Consider the following 16,124-nt stretch of genomic DNA (forward strand, 5'->3'; position numbering starts at 1 on the left):
GTAGTATGGCAGAAGAGATGGGTTTTCATAGGCTTTTTAACAACTTACCAAAAGATCTTCGCCAGCAACACCTCGATTATTGAAAACGACACACCTAAAACAAAAAATAAATATTTTAGACGATGAACCAGTTAGGGGTAGCTAAGAAAGTTCAGATAATCTAGGAATGATTTATTACAACCTAAACAAGGAAAAGCCTTGTTCAGAGCAGTCATTTTTGATATTTAATTTTTGTCCCACTTTAGACTCACAAATTAAGTGTTAAAATAAAGGGAATATAAAACTTGTTTTTCTTATTTTGGATAAAGTAGAGAAATATTAAAACCCCTTTTAGGTCTTAATTTCTGGCTGTGTCCCCTCTGATATGAATCACATTCCCAGTACAACCGAAAGGTGGTTAAAAAAACCCACCTCTGCCTGGGGGCGGCGGCGCCACCCCCCTGAAAAATGCCACCCAACGTAAACGCCTTGTTTGCCTTGTGGTAGATATGCCCCTGCCTACCTAAATAAAACAATGCAGCCAATCAGGGTTGTACATGCCACAACCAAATTTAAATGTCTTATTTGGCAGGTGCTATCGCTGCCAAATTCAACCCCTTCAAGTTAATAGGGCTTTCTTTGCAAACACATGCAATGTAAATGGGATTTAATATTGAAAAATTCAAATCGTTGTACACTTGGGAGGCTAAAATATTGCATTTTGCATAACATACTGAGCAAGTCAATCATGGATAAAGCCTAGGTTATTCCAGTAAATCAGACACAACAACAACATGCAATGACAAGCTGTAGTTTCTAGAGCAAGCAAAATACTTTCATGTATTAAAAGAGGTATAGACTTAGGGGAATTACCGTATTTAATCAGCGTATAATGAGCACAGGCGTATAACACGCACCCCAATTTAAGCACAAAGTTTCAGGGGGAAGTTTTTTTTTTTTTTCTTAATAAACTACTTTGAAGCAAAATAATGGTCAGTGAGCATCAATGCAGCCTGATTAGTGTCCATCTGCAGCCTCAATGCAGCCTGATCTGTCCCCTTCTGCAGCTTCAGTGCAGCCTGATCTGCGCCCATCTGTAGCCTGATCTGCGCCCATCTGCAGCCTGATCTGCGCCCATCTGCCCCATCAATGCAGCTGCCTGATTAAGCCTCACCATCTCTCAATGCAGGAAATCACCAAGCCATCATCTCCTGTTTACTCGGCTTTTAGTCGGCAGTCACATACACAGTCCTGCCTCCGCCATCGGTATTGGACCAGCTCCTGTGATAGACAGAACACTGCTCCAATGCTGGTGGCGGGGGCGGGACTGTGTGTGTGATGTGAGAGCCAAGTGGAGAGGAGATGACGGCTCAGTGAATTCCGGCGGCGCTCGTTCCCCTCCTTCCCCTCCAAGGTACGCTGTTGGCATATAACACACACACACACACACACACACTCGTAATTTGCCCCCTATTTTCAGGGGGAAAAAGTGCTTGTTATACGCGGATAAATACGGTATCTTGTCCCATTTACAAACAATTGTAAGATAAGTAGACCACATCTTCAATATGCAGTTCAGTCTTGGAGACCAGTTTAAAAAAAAATGTTGTGGAATTGAAGAGAGTGCAGAGAAGGGCAACAAAACTAATAAGAGGCATAGACGACTTCAGCTATGAAGAAAAACAAACTGCAGTGGATTTATTTACCCTTTAGAAGAGGCAATTAAGAGGGGGATATAATCACCTTGTATAAAATACACAAATGGTCAATATAATAAACTTTTGTAAAATTGTCTAGTTAAAGGTCATTGCAAATTAAAGAAAATAAGTTAATATCTCCATAGAACAGGCTTTTTATTAGTAAGAGCTATAAAATCATGGACACAGGAGCTAGTTCTACAGAAAAGCTACACGTGTTTCTAAAAACGCACAAAATATAATTTGCCATTAATATTTCTAAGAAATAACACTGTAGATGGTTGATCCAGGAAGTATCCGATTGCCTTTTTTCCCTGTTGGAACAAATTGGACCATGCTTTATGAAGGAGTTTTGCCTTTCTCTGGATCAGCTACGGATTTAGGGTTTGCAGGTTGCAGGTGTTTAATTTATTTATCTTTGTCTTTTGATGGAAGTATCCTTTTTTCAGGCTGATTATGTAACAACTCACTGCTAAGCAGATGGAACATAAGGTATGAAGTTACCCATACATACAGGTAGAAATTAAAGTAGTATAATAGCCATAACTGTACAACCATGTTAAAACAATCATTTCGGGCCAATTTTATGGTAATATTTTTCTTTCTAAGTTTTCAAATTGTTATATCTTTTTTTTTTTCAATACATGTAACATGTTTACGATCTTTGTTTTGCATGTAAACATTTATTACATGGTAAATGATTCTCAGAGCACTATGGGGTATCTAAAGACATCTCAGCAATTTCAGCCTACTCTATTAATTCACCTTGGACTAAGCCATCCAATAAAGGAAAGGTCACTGCAAGGAGTCACGTGCATACATTTTAAATTGCGCTATTGGACTCTTTTTTCAGCAAAGTTGATGATGAAACATAGCTTAACACATAAATGATTCTAAAATGAGATCTATCTGCTGGCTTGAATGCTAAATGGTCATACGCAACACTACATATTTACCAAACTAAAAATTTGTTTACGGCATTAGGAAAATATATACAAAACCAGATTTTCTTTGATCATCAGGAGATCAATATGCTGAGTTGGAAAAAGTATTTGCTTTTTTGACATGTGGATGTACATGTCAGATAAATGTCTATCAGTCAAAGCATTTCTAATTGTTTGAGAATTGTGATAGCTCAAATAGATGCTGGAACAATATGTATTTTTTTTTACCCAGGACACCGAAAAAGCTGCAGACTTCCCCAATGCACTTATCATACCAAAGGCTTTTTATAATGTGTGAGCTAGAAGTTTGGTAAAGTGCTGCTAATCACACACATTTTCAGGAGCTAGCAAATTATAAAGTAATAATTCACTCCAGGCAATTATGTCTGAAAAAAATTACTAGAGATTGTAGGAAACAATCTTACAAGTTGGCAGAAAAGACATTCACTGAATCATGAGGCCCATGCTTGTCCCTGAAAGGTGCCAAAAAATGAAGAGGTTGGATATTACTCCACCATCTGCTATGTGGGAGTAATACTTGATTTGCCAACTTCTGTGGTCCATATTAGGGAGCTTTAAAGAACTCGAAAAAAGTATTAGGGAGCTTTAAAGAACTCGAAAAAAGTAAGATCTCCAGACTGAAAACAGGCAAGTGTAACAATGGCCTTTAGCTGTGCATCAGCTGCAATGTCTGGTGCTTTTGCACAGTTCATGCTTCCCTGTAGGCAGTTGCTTGGTTGGGAAATCCCCAAAGACAACCATGATGCTGTCAACTAAAATCACGCCTGGCTGCTGAATTGTGTCTGTTACTGCAGCTAGGTCTGTATGTAATGCGCAATGTCTGTGCCTTTACTGCTTTAAAAAAGAAAAATTTTTTTTTACCCATAACAACTTGATAAAAAATAATGTTATTTAGCAAAGGAACATACATTCCACAATAATATATATGCTACCAAAATTAGTGTGTGCTGTAAATTGCCTCCAGCATTGTTCCCGTTCCTTATGCTGGAGTCTGCCATTTTGCTGAAGCCCAGAGCTCCAGTAAATCTTTAGGCCGTCAGCAGATCAGCCTCTACATTTATGGCACAGTGCTGAAAAATAGAGAGCAACTGAGCATGTGCAGAGCAGGGTGAGACAGTGTATTGGGGTTCAGAAGGGTTTCTGGGGGGTAGGATGCACCCTAGGGGGGATTGGGTTTCTATCACTGGTATTTTCATGTTTATATGTCCCAATAATTAAGATATTTGGTAGCTTTAGCAGGTGCTTTATATTTTGTGGTTTGTTTTGTTGAGGCATCACATGACAATGGAAAGACTATGGCACAATGGCAAACCTACCAATACATCACCGTCCACCTAAACTAACAGGCCAGGCAAGGAGAGCATTAAATCAGAGAAGCAGCCAAGAGGCCCATTGTAACTCTGGAGGGGCTGCAGAGATCAACAGTTTAGGTGGGAGAATCTGTCCACAGGACAACTATTAGTCTTGCACTCCACAAATCTGGCCTTTATGGAAGAGTGGCAAGAAGAAAGCCATTGTTGAAAGAAAGCCATAAGAAGTCCCGCTTGCAGTTTGCCAGATGCCATGTGGGCGACAAGCAAACATGTGAAAGAAGATGCTCTGGTCAGATGATACCAAAATTGAACTTTTTGGCCTAAAAGCAAAGCACTATGTGTGGCGAAAACTAACACTGCACATCACCCTGAACATATCATCCCCACCGTGAAACATGGTGGGGCAGCATCATGTTGTGGGGATGCTTTTCTTCAGCAGGGAAGCTGGTCAGAGTTGATGAGAAGATGGAAGGAGCCAAATACAGGGCAATCTTAGAAGAAAATCTGTTAGAGTCTGCAAAAGGCTTGAGACTGGGGCAGAGGTTCACCTTCCAGCAGGACAACGACCCTAAACATACAGCCAGAGCTACAATAGAATGGTTTAGATTATATTCATGTGTTGGAATGGCCCAGTCAAAGTCCAGACCTAAATCCAATTGAGAATCTGTGGCAAGACTTAAAAATTGCTATTCACAGACACTCTCCATCCAATCTTACAGAGCTTGAGCTATTAAACAAGAATGGGCAAAAATGTCTCTCTAGATGTGCAAAGCTGGTAGAGACATACCCAAAAAGACTTGCAGCTGTAATTACAGCGAAATGTGGTTCTACAAAGTATTAACTCAGGGGGGCTGAATACAAATGCATGCCACTTTTCACATATTTATTTGTAAAAACTTGAAAATCATTTATCATTTTTCTTCCACTTTACAATTATGTGCCACTTTGTGTTGGTCTATCACATAAAATTCCAATAAAATACATTTACGTTTTTGGCGTTACCCGGACAAAATGTGGAAAATTTCAAGAGGTATGAATACTTTTTCAAGGCACTGTATATGCAGCTAGAATCGGATACTGAGACCAGTGTTGGAGCTGAAATGCATAGAGCGTGAATCATCACTCTGAGATTGAATATTGAGCGGGCCTTCGGCAGAGCGAATGTTTGCATTGTCTCCCTAATCATGAAGAGCTAAAGTGATTATCCATATAAAATTCATATACAATCCATGCATGTACAACAGTAAAGTGCAACTTTGTGACTATTCCTCAAAGCGCAGAATTCAGCCTGTTATAGGAATTCTTCTCTCTCTCATTTCCAAACAATTCCTTTCGCCTTGTTTTATCCTTCACCTTGATACATTGCAGCTCCTTTTGGGGAATCCACTCAACAAAATGTGTGAACCCCTTAAAGTACGGTATATCTAAAGCTGAGCACTGAGCAAAAAAGCAGACAGGGATACGAGAGTACACTCAGTGCGGGTTTAAATGGGTGCAATATGCCTGGCCATAGACAGATCGAAATTGGATTGGTTCAGCATGGACTGGTCAAACATCAAACGATGTGTGACCATCCCTGCTTGACAGAACTTAATTGTTAGATTGACTTTAGTGAAAAGAACAAATTGAAAAATATTTGCCAATCAGCGATCAGTGTATTCTGACAGCTCTGGGTCCTGCTGTAAGCATGCAATGTTGGGGTGGGGAGGGGGATTACCTTAATCCACCTCATTTGTGTGGATGGAGGAATCTTAAGTCTCCAGTTCTCGGTTCTTTTAATATTTTACATAATGCATGAGGATGCATTGCTTTTTATAATGGTGGTGCCAGGTCATTGCTGGCACGGATACTGAAAAGGGGGGTATGTGCTGTGGGTGGGATAACGAGCATATACCAATAGATGTGCTGGGGGCAAGTAAATCGCTGGAGAGAAGGCCGAATATCACATAAAAAAGTAAAAGGGACATTTGCCTTTAATATAAAAGATTAGAGATAGTCTAGGATAATGTTATTACTCACTAATAAAGCTGTTATACACTGCCTCTTTGTCCAGTGGTCTGAATATGTAATTTTGTTGGGTCAGTATTTTGGAATGTGATGCTGTGCCTTATTCTGGGAGATTAATGGATCGGTTAAAGGGAGCAATTATTTAGTAGCTTTTCATAAGCATTTGTTCATTTATTGGTACTGCAAAAGATTAATTGTGCACAGTTTCCATGTTCTGTGTTGCCTCGTTCTCTAATATTTTAGAAATCCTTTTTAATGCAATAAACTATTTTATCTGGCAAAATTGCCGACATGGTGTTTTTCCTCCTCATCTTTTATTGTTGTATTTGGCTTACCACTTTGCAGTATAATGGTCCATTGGGCCTCTTTCTATCCTGATAACTGCCTGTGCTCTAGGCTGCCTAACTGCAGTCAGACTGGTCTCCCAGCTGCCATCTTGGCAATGATAGGAGAGGGGCACTGTAGAGCAGTTTCCATCTTCTTGCAGTAATTGACTGTGCTTCTAGTCTCTTCCTCCCTCCTCCTAACACTATGCCATTGTGTCCCTTGACTAGAATGCAGTTCATTAGTGACCAGCTACAATACCAGGCTGTGACATAGGACCACCAACTGTACACACTCTTATGCCGCGTACAGACGATCGGACATTACGACAACAAAACCGTGGATTTTTTTCCGACAGGTGTTAGCTCAAACTTGTCTTGCATACACACGGTAGCACAAATGTTGTTGGAAATGAAGATCGCCAAGAACGCGGTCATGTTCAACGCGTACAACGGCACTATTAAAGGGAAGTTCAATACCAGTTGTGTTAGTAGAAGTTTGGTGAGAGACGATTTGCGCTTTTCAGCCTTGTGCTTTTCAGTCCGTTACAGCGTGATGAATGTGCTATCTTCATTATGAATGCTAGTTTGACCACACCGAGTGCTTCCGTCTCACTACTTGATTCAGAGCATGCGTGAAATTTTGTGCATTGGAATTGTTAAGACATGATCGGAATTTACGACAACGGATTTTGTTGTCGAAAAATTTGAAAATCAGCTCTCAAATTTTTGTTGTTGGAAATTCCGACAGCAAATGTCCGATGGGGCCCACACACGGTCGGAATTTCTGACAACACGCTCACATCGAACATTTATTGTCGGAAAAACCAAGCGTGTGTACACGGCATTAGAGTGTTTTTTTTTTCCAAAAGCTATAATGGCTACAAAGCACCAAAGGTGTCTTATTTCATGAAGTGTATGTAAAGCAAAAACTTTTATTTTGCTCTTGAGGGAGTAGGGAAAGATTAGAAACCCTATCAAGTTTTTTTGATCTGTGTCACCAATAGGTAGATTCACCCTTTTCATTTGCCCTGTTGACCATTATCACCAAGACAGAAAGGGATGGGAAATCCAAAATTTTACTTTGGGTACATTTTCCAATTGGCATACCTGCATCAGTGACAGCTACTGTATCTAGGTAAGGTATTACTTTCACTTTGAAGACATTTTTACTTCCTACTGTTTCTTTAAGACAGGAAATGAAAGGAAACCTTTTTAATTGGACACGACAACGAAACCGACAGGGTTTGAAATAATTCCTCATTCCTTCATTACTCTGAAACTCAAGACGCTTTTGGCTATACATACATTTTAAAGTGTAAGTAAACCCCCTTATTGTGTTCAGCCAAGGAAGCTGCCATCTTTGCTTCTGTTTAAACTACAACTGCCGTGATGCTTTGCATGTGATCAGTTATGACACCAGCCATTGGATGGTTTGACAGTTGAGAGCACAACCAATGGGAGTGTTACATTTCCGGCACGTGCCGGAAATGAAACTTATGGATGGGTTTACTTCCGCTTTAAGCTAATTTTTTTTGTTAACATACATTTGCTGACATCAAAACTTTGTACAACACAAGACTGCTAATCAGAAAGTATATTTAGATTGGTGTCTTAAAGTGGAGGTTCACCCGATTTGGTCACTTTGTCTGATTCACTAGTCTCCCCGATGTACATAACGATTTCGCTATTCCCAAAAATTCTAAAAATCTACATACCTTCTTTGTAGCAGCTCAACCAGGCACTTCCTGGTTGTAGGGTTGCGGGACTGGGCGTGTCGCTTTGCTCCGCAAAGGATTTTGGGAGCCATCACGTGTGTCTCTGGACGATGACGAGACACTATTCATTTCAGCAGCCAGAGGAGAAATCTCGAGATATTTCGAACGTCACATGACTGCACCCGGTCATGTGACCGGGGGCGGATACAATTCGCCCATTGTAAGTATGCAGTGTTGACGGCGCGGCTCGCCGGCACACTGCGCTTGCGCGGGATAGAGCGCGCATCCCGGAAGATCGTACAGGAGGGCTTCAGAGTGCCCGGAGTAAAGATGGCAATGTCCATCATACATTTTTATAAAATATCGTTTTCGGGGAAATCGTCATCCTAGCGGCCAGGACTATGGGACTGGTGAGTACACATTTCTTTGAACTATCAGCGTTACAATAACCTATCCAAAAAAAAACGTTTTCCCGCGGAACCCCCGCTTTAAGTTCAGTTTTAAAGGGGATAATCAAATTCCATTGTGTACACACATGGTGCAAGCAAATTTGAGTACATATTGCTTGTCACACTTACCTGTTCCACGCGCCAACACTGAGTCTTTTCCTCTGTGTGTTCACCAGCTTCCTACTTCTGCTGGAGACACAGCCAATCACAGAGGGGGAACGGTCTTAAAGGGTGAGCGCAAGTATTGCTCATTGTACAAGCAGTGTGTCCACAAGCTAGCAGACAGAGTTCCCATATTCCTAGTGGCTTCTCAAATGTCTTCCCTTGTTCTCTTTGTGACCACCGGCATTCTTACCATCTGTTCTGCCTGTTCCCAGTTCCTGTGTGCTCCCCAGTGTTGCCTGTGTCCTGCCAGCAAAGTGCATGTCAGCAGCTGTTTCAGTCAACTACTTACAACCCCAATTCTAAAAGGTTGGGATGCTGTTTAAAATCTATGTTGTACAAAAAAATAGAATGTAATGATTTGCAAATTGCAATAGGAAATAGAGAAATATCAAATGTTGAAACTGAGAAAATGTATAATTTTAAGAATAAAATAAGAACATTTTAAAAATGATGGCAGCAACATGTCTCAAAAAAGTTGGGACAGGGCCTTGTTTACCACAGTGTAAAAAAGTAAAGATTTTTTTTTCCCTAATCATACTTACCTCGGTGGATGCAGCATCGGTCGGATGCTGCATCTGTCCCTCACCGCCTCTGCACTGAGAACCGAGCGATTGAACATCGCCGGTGGCTCGGTTCTCTCAGCTCCCCGAGCAGAGAGCTGCTGTCACTCAGTATCTTTCCGCTCTGCCCCCCCTGCACTCAATGGAGCGCCGAGCTGTGGAGGGATGGGGAGCAGCTGTCTCAGGCTCTCAGCGGCTCACTGAGAGGCTGAGATGGGTGTCCGTCCACGTACCTAGCAGATCCAGACTTTATTGTCATGATGAGGCGGTGTCTGGACTGAGCGAATTGCACTCCTGTGACCCATGGGAGAAGCCCAGCCAAACAATCTCAGGCTGGACTTCTCCTTTAACAACACTTTGTAAACGTCTGGGTCTGAGGAGACCCGTTGCTGGAGTTTTAGGAGAGGAATGTTGCCCCATTCTTGCCTGATATAGGATTCTAACTGCTCAACAGTCCTGGATCTTCTTTGTTGTATTTTTTGTTTCAAGATGCACCAAATAGTCTTAATTGGTGAAATGTCTGGACTGCAGGCAGGCCAGTTAAGCACCCGGAGTCTTCTACTTTGAAGCCACATTGTTGTCATTGATGCAGTAAGCGGTTTAACACTGCTTGGCTGAAATATGCAAGGCCTTCCCTGAAAAAGACATCGTCTGAATGGGAGCAAGCTGGTGCACCCTGTCCATATGTACAAATGCACCTCCATACCATCAGAGATGCAGGCTTTTGAACTGAGCGCCGAAATTCTCCGGACACTGATCACAGAGCGCGTCGCCACCAGTGGGTGTGCTGCGGGCGCGATCATAGGAGGCCGTCAAATGATGGCCTCCCAGAACTAGCCATCCGCACTGTAGCTGTCATTTGGCTAAAGAGCGGACATCAAGTGGTTAAAATGGTACACATTTTCTATTGTGAATAAAATATGGGTTTATGAGATTTTCAAATTATTGCATTCTGTTTTTATGTTGATTTTACACAACAACCCAACCTTTTTTGGAATTAGAGTTGGATTATCAGCACCTATGCACCATGTCTGCTCCCTGCCTCTTATCAATCCATGCATCCTTACCTATAGTGGTCTGCAGTATACCCCAGTGCACTCCAGCTTGTACCAGTGACCCCATTTTACTTTGTGCACGTCTACCCACTTCCAATGTTTTTGTATGTTTTGTGCCTGATTGGGCTGTGTTACCCACTGTCTTGTGAATCCAGGTTCCTAGTGCTGCAATAGACTATTACCTGCTTACCTGATCTCAGTTCCCAGTAGCCCGCTCGGGTGAATAAGGGGGGCACAACCTGGGTGTCACCTGCAGCAAAACCCATCTTTACCTTCAGGAGCTTTGATGAAGATAAGATAGCTCCTTAGACTCTGTGCCTTTCCCCTGCTAAGGGCTCTCATCTTCACTGTACATGCAGGCATGCTGAGCCTGTCCACCTGTGCCAATGAGTATCCTGCTCTCCATGTCTCCATGCAGTTTTCTGTGTCTCCTCCATAGCCACTGCCACAGCCTAGCCTCCATCTACGATAAGTAATACCTGGATAGTCTGCCCCCTAGTGGGAACGATTCATAAGATTGCTTGGGCTGATTGTGGGGTGGCATTATCACTTGCAGTGAAACCGACTGTGCCTGCTTTACTTCTATAAAATCAATCTGTGTATTATTTAGGCTAAGGCCCAAAAAAAGTCAACCACACTTTGATATTCCCCCCTCCTGAGTGGAAGAGGCCACATGCAACTTGTGCTGTTGATGACTTTCACAATGCATTAGCCTATGTGTCTTCAGAAAAATTATCAACCTTTTTTAAATCTGTACCAAACTGGGGAAATAAAAAACAAAATGACATTTTAGACATACCAGTTCTGATAATATTAAAAGAGTGATTTATAGAAACTGATCGTTCTTAACCAACACTTGTGTATTTCAATTGTGTACTTACCTGTATCCAAGCTCTTCACTGTGCTTAATCATATGTAGAATATAGGATTCCCGGCTCGTTCCCGTGAGCCCAGGCAGTAAAAGGATTGTAGGTCTTGTGCTGGCGTCAGGGTAAAGTGTATTATCATTACTAAACCAGTCCAGCGAAATCTGCCCTCCATCTGCTGTTTTAATAAGCTCACTGTAAGACACAATAGAGAAAAGTATACCACTTTAATTAGATTTCTGCAACCAACCTATATGCTGTACCAAGAAAAACAATGAGATATCAATGTAAGGAATAGGAACAGCTGAATTTAATGGATCTCAAGGGTCTTGATTTTCTTTTGAGTGTTTTTTTTTTTGTTGGCAATAATGAGCTGTGAGTTTTTTGCTGTGGCACAATACCTGAAACTACTGAATTATTAGAATCAATACATCCACAATTACTTGCACACTGATGGCGTAAGTACCGAATTGAGCACTGTGCATGGGGAAGCTTCTTAAAATGCTCAGTATAGATGGAGGTCATCAGGAGAAACAGCCTGGAAAGACTCCTGATTCACATATGGAAACAAGGGATTACAAACACAGCAGGATGATGCATTCAAGTCTCAACAAATCCTGAACACCGACTTACAGGAGTCTTTATAGTAGTACATGAACATCAGAAGCATTACATTTTTTGTTCTTAAAGCGGAGTTCCGGCCACAATTTCACTTTTTAAATATAAATACCCCTGTAATACACAAGCTTAATGTATTCTAGTAAAGTTAGTCTGTAAACTAAGGTCCGTTTTGTTAGGTTGTTACAGCATTTAGACACTTTATAAAATAGAAATTGACTGGGGCCATCTTAAGTGTGGGCATCATGAAGCCAGACTGTATGACTTTCTGGATTTCAGCCTTGCAGATCTAGCACATGCTCAGTGCTGCACAAGCAGTGTCAGATCAGGTTTCAGCACCTGTGCTGTCCAAGTCACATGATTCTTTGAGACTGGGGAGTGCACAGACTCCTGGAAAGTTACACCCACTACATTCCCAGGAGTCTGTGCGGTGTAGGTTAGGAAGCATTAAGCACCTAGGTGCAGGAAGTGGGAAGATTAACTATTCTACCTAGCAACAACACTTTGAAGGCATCTAAAAAAAAAAAAAATTTCGTAAAGGACTAATGACATTTTTTTAAAACTACTGATGTAATGTTATATTTATGGGTGGAACTCCACTTTAATTTAGTGGTATGCGGCAGAGTACACCAACATGTCATGACAACAAATGTGGGTACAGATAGACCAACAAGGGCATTATGCAAGAGATAATGAAACGTCATAGTACAGAACATTACAGGACTGTTAGGCAACTCTTCGTACCATAGAGGCATGCGCCCCATGCAGAGTTATTATTTAAAGTGTGGCAGAGCGTTGCCCTGCCAGAGTTTAGAAAGAGATTGTGACACCAGAATTTTCAACACGTGGGTTGAGAGACTCCAGGGAGCCTGTGTCATGGAGAGGAAACTGGCTTTTCAGTTTTCCTCAGTATTTCGTAAAGTCTGTTTTGGGACCTGGAGCCTGGAGATTTCAAAGTGATCTGGGTGGGATGAAGTCTCCAATCATGGGTCCAGGTATTCAGAACCACCAGCAAACAAATTGGTCAGGTGTGTGCTGGGCTAGTAGTTGTGACCTGACCATGGTCCTGGGCTCCACCCCAGCAGACAGGAGGTTGTTGCCCAGGAGTCAGGAGAGCTCCACCTAGAAGAGAGGTGGGAGTCAGAGCAGCAAGTGACTGCTAGCTGTGTGCACCGAGTTGGTGAGGGTCCAGTCTGTAGGAGACAGACAAGGGCATGGCGTGTAAGAACAGAGCGGCAGTGCTGTGCAAGCCAGAAGGGCTGAATATCATTTATTTTGATGGAACAGGAATGCTGAATACCCCTGCGTGGGAAACTCATGTATTGTTTTCTCTTCTCTGGAACTTTCTTTTAAATAAAAACAGGCAAGAAAATAAAAATAAAAATAAAGAGTGGTGGTGTCCTTAAAAGCTCTTGATGCTAGTTCTCACGAAAGGTAAAATGACAACGTAAAAATACCAAGTGGTATATTAACCACTTGCTTACCAGGCACTTAAACCCCCCTCCTGCCTAGACCAATTTTCAGCTTTCAGCGCTGACGCACTTTGAATGACAATTGCGCTGTCATACAACAATGTACCCAAAATTAAATTGTTATCATTTTTTTCCCCACAAATAGAGCTTTCTTTTGGTGCCATTTGATCACCTCTGCGGTTTTTATTTTTTGTTAAAAAAAAAATGTAAAATACAGAATTTTTTAAAAATATATATATTTTTTTTATATTTTGTTATACGATTTTGAAAACTGGTAATTTTTCTCCTTCATTGATGTACGCTGATGAGGCTGCACTGATGTGCACTGATAGGCACCGATAAGGTGGCACTGGTGGGCACCGATAAGGCGGCACCGATAGGCAGCACTGCTAGGTGGCACTTGTGGGCATTGATAGATGGCACTTGTGGGCAATCATAGATGGCACTCGTAGGCACTGTGGGTATTGCAGGTGGCACTGGCAGGGGGTACCAACTTTACAGAGGAGGCAGAATTGCCTCCTTGCTCCTCCAAAATTGATGTCCCTTGCACATGAGCCAGTGATCGCGCTGTCAGCGTGAGGAGAAAAAAAAAAAAACCTGATTTCCGGCTTTTGTTTACAGCACGTGATCAGCTGTCATTGGCTGACAGCTGATCACGTGGTAAGGGGCTGGGACTGGCCCATTACTCGGATTTGTGATCACCCAAGTCCGATCTGTGATCACCCAAGTCTCAGTGACTCAGGTGATCACAGCGCGAGCCGGGCGCCTCAGGAGCGTGCGAAGGGGAGGACATCTACTGACGTCCTCCCGGCATTTGGGGTCCGCGATCTAGCTGTCATTCGGCCATAGCGCGGCCGCCAAGTGGTTAAGGTAGCTAGAAGGAGCAATGCAGGAGGTTCATTTGGTACAACGGTTGCATAAAACAACAAGATTGATTAAACCCACAAGTGCTTTTTTACACCTACTGGGCCAAATCCTCAAAAGGGATACGCAGGCGGAACTGCTGTTCAGCCTGCGTATCCCTGTGCCTATCTTTGGAACTGATCCTCAGAAGCAGTTTTCCAAAGATAGGCAGAAGATCCGACATCTGTAAGAGACTTACACTGTCGGATCTTAGGATGCAGTACCGCATCCGCCGCTGGGGGCATTTCGAGTCGAAATGCCGCTTTGCGTATGCAAATGAGGACTTACGGAGATCCACAAAGCTTTTCAGCTTTGTGTTTTCTGCGTAAGTTTACGTTTGCATACGTAAAATTAGTTCTGCTTTTACAAAGTGTAAACTAGTAACACCTTGTAAAAACAGATCTTTTTTTCGATCGCCGCGTTTTTTTTTTAAATTTTGAATTTTTTTTCCCGGCGCGTAACTTTTTTTTTACCCGACGCAACTTTATTGTCCCGTCGCAATCCACAAAGCCCGACGTAACCTAATTTTGCGCGCTGCCCGTCGGGAAAATGACGTCACGAGCATGCGCAGTACGGCCGGCGCGGGAGCGCGCCTCATTTAAATCGTCATCGCCCCCTGCAGAAGAGGACCGCCTTGCGCCGGAGACATTTAAGTTACACGGCCTGAAATTTCTAGGTAAGTGCTTTGTGGATCGGGCACTTAGGTAGAAATTTTAAGTCAGTGTAACTTAAATGGGAAAAAATAAGTTACAGGATTTTTGAGGATTTGGCCCACTATTCCTTTATATTGGCTTTTGTAATTTACAAATGTAGCAATTTAGAAAACAGATGAAAGGTTTAGCACTGGGAAACATTTTTTGATAGCTAAAAGGAGCATTTTATATACATCTATATAAATCAGACCAAAATGAGGGACAAATGGGGAGAAATAAGGGACATTGCTCCAAATCAGGGACAGTCTCTTGAAATCAGGTATAATTGGGAACTATGCGCTTGTCAGCATAACTTACGATCGATTATACCCTCTGTTTCAATGTGTAACTGCATTGTTTTTTTGTCGTTTTTTTTTACCTGTGCAGTCCTACAGACAGTGGTTTCCCAATGCCTCTTTTTGTCTTTAATTACATTGTTTGCCATAAAAACACAATTACACTTGCGTTTTACTGTATGGTTACAAAAGCCTATCTGTAATACTGCATGTGTGTGACATACACCAAACTAGTTACTAAATAGAACTCAATCTAGAATTCAATCCAAGAATGGATTCTCACATATTCCCACATTCTGTTAACTGCAAATCACTAGACACCCACTCCTCTGAGAAAAGGGAGCTGACTGTATCTGATGCTGTCACGGTACATGAATATATGAGGTACTCATACCGTATAAATAGGAACACTGTAGGAAATAATCATTCACAAAGACAAAGGAAGCTTGTCAGTATTCCAAGAAACTACCGTATACATCAAAATGGCGCTGACAATTATTTGTGTTCGATGTCATAAAGCATCAGTTAGATATAATTATGCATTATATTGTTGTGCATATATATTGTGTTAATGTCGACTTGTTAGGTAAAGATTAGTGTAGTAGATCTCCCACATGCATGTTAGCAACCAATTTGTTCATTATCCTATGAGCTTTTACAGCTCTAGACTTCTCATGAATGATTCACGTGTAAGTCCAGTGATAGGGATCATCACAACACAGTATCTCCTTGCATGGTTTATTATTGCTAGCAGGCCGCTCTCACACCATCACTGAATTTCCAGGGCTATGGAGCTGCCCTTACTATACTTCTTGTTTGCTTTGTGTAATTGCTTCCATCCATGAAGTGACTCTAGAGATGGTATGGAGAAAAAAAAAAAAGGCACAACAGGTTCCGCTGTCCTTCCAATAGTCTGAAAATGTAAAGTCAGTTTTGAAGGGTTTTCTTTACTCCTTATTTTTATAAATCAGCTCCATTTTGCCCACAATAAGGAAAGGGTCCAACATGAAAGTCAAGACATGCCATACAAATCGTATTGAATGGAG

At 41.8% G+C, this 16,124-nt stretch overlaps 1 protein-coding gene across 1 annotated transcript in view; it reads right to left on the reverse strand.

Annotated features, from left to right (window-relative positions):
- The window catches only part of ABHD3 (abhydrolase domain containing 3, phospholipase), a 98,474-nt gene that overhangs the window by 52,136 nt on the left and 30,214 nt on the right, over positions 1-16,124 (reverse strand). Inside the window, exons 3-4 of the mRNA XM_040354052.1 lie at positions 11,113-11,292; positions 49-94 (exon numbers count right to left, since the gene is read on the reverse strand). Of these exons, the coding sequence (XP_040209986.1) occupies positions 49-94; positions 11,113-11,292 (226 nt within the window). The remainder of the gene's footprint in view (positions 1-48; positions 95-11,112; positions 11,293-16,124) is intronic.

The sequence above is a fragment of the Rana temporaria genome, chromosome 5, assembly GCF_905171775.1.
Source record: "Rana temporaria chromosome 5, aRanTem1.1, whole genome shotgun sequence".
Lineage (NCBI taxonomy): Eukaryota > Metazoa > Chordata > Amphibia > Anura > Ranidae > Rana > Rana temporaria.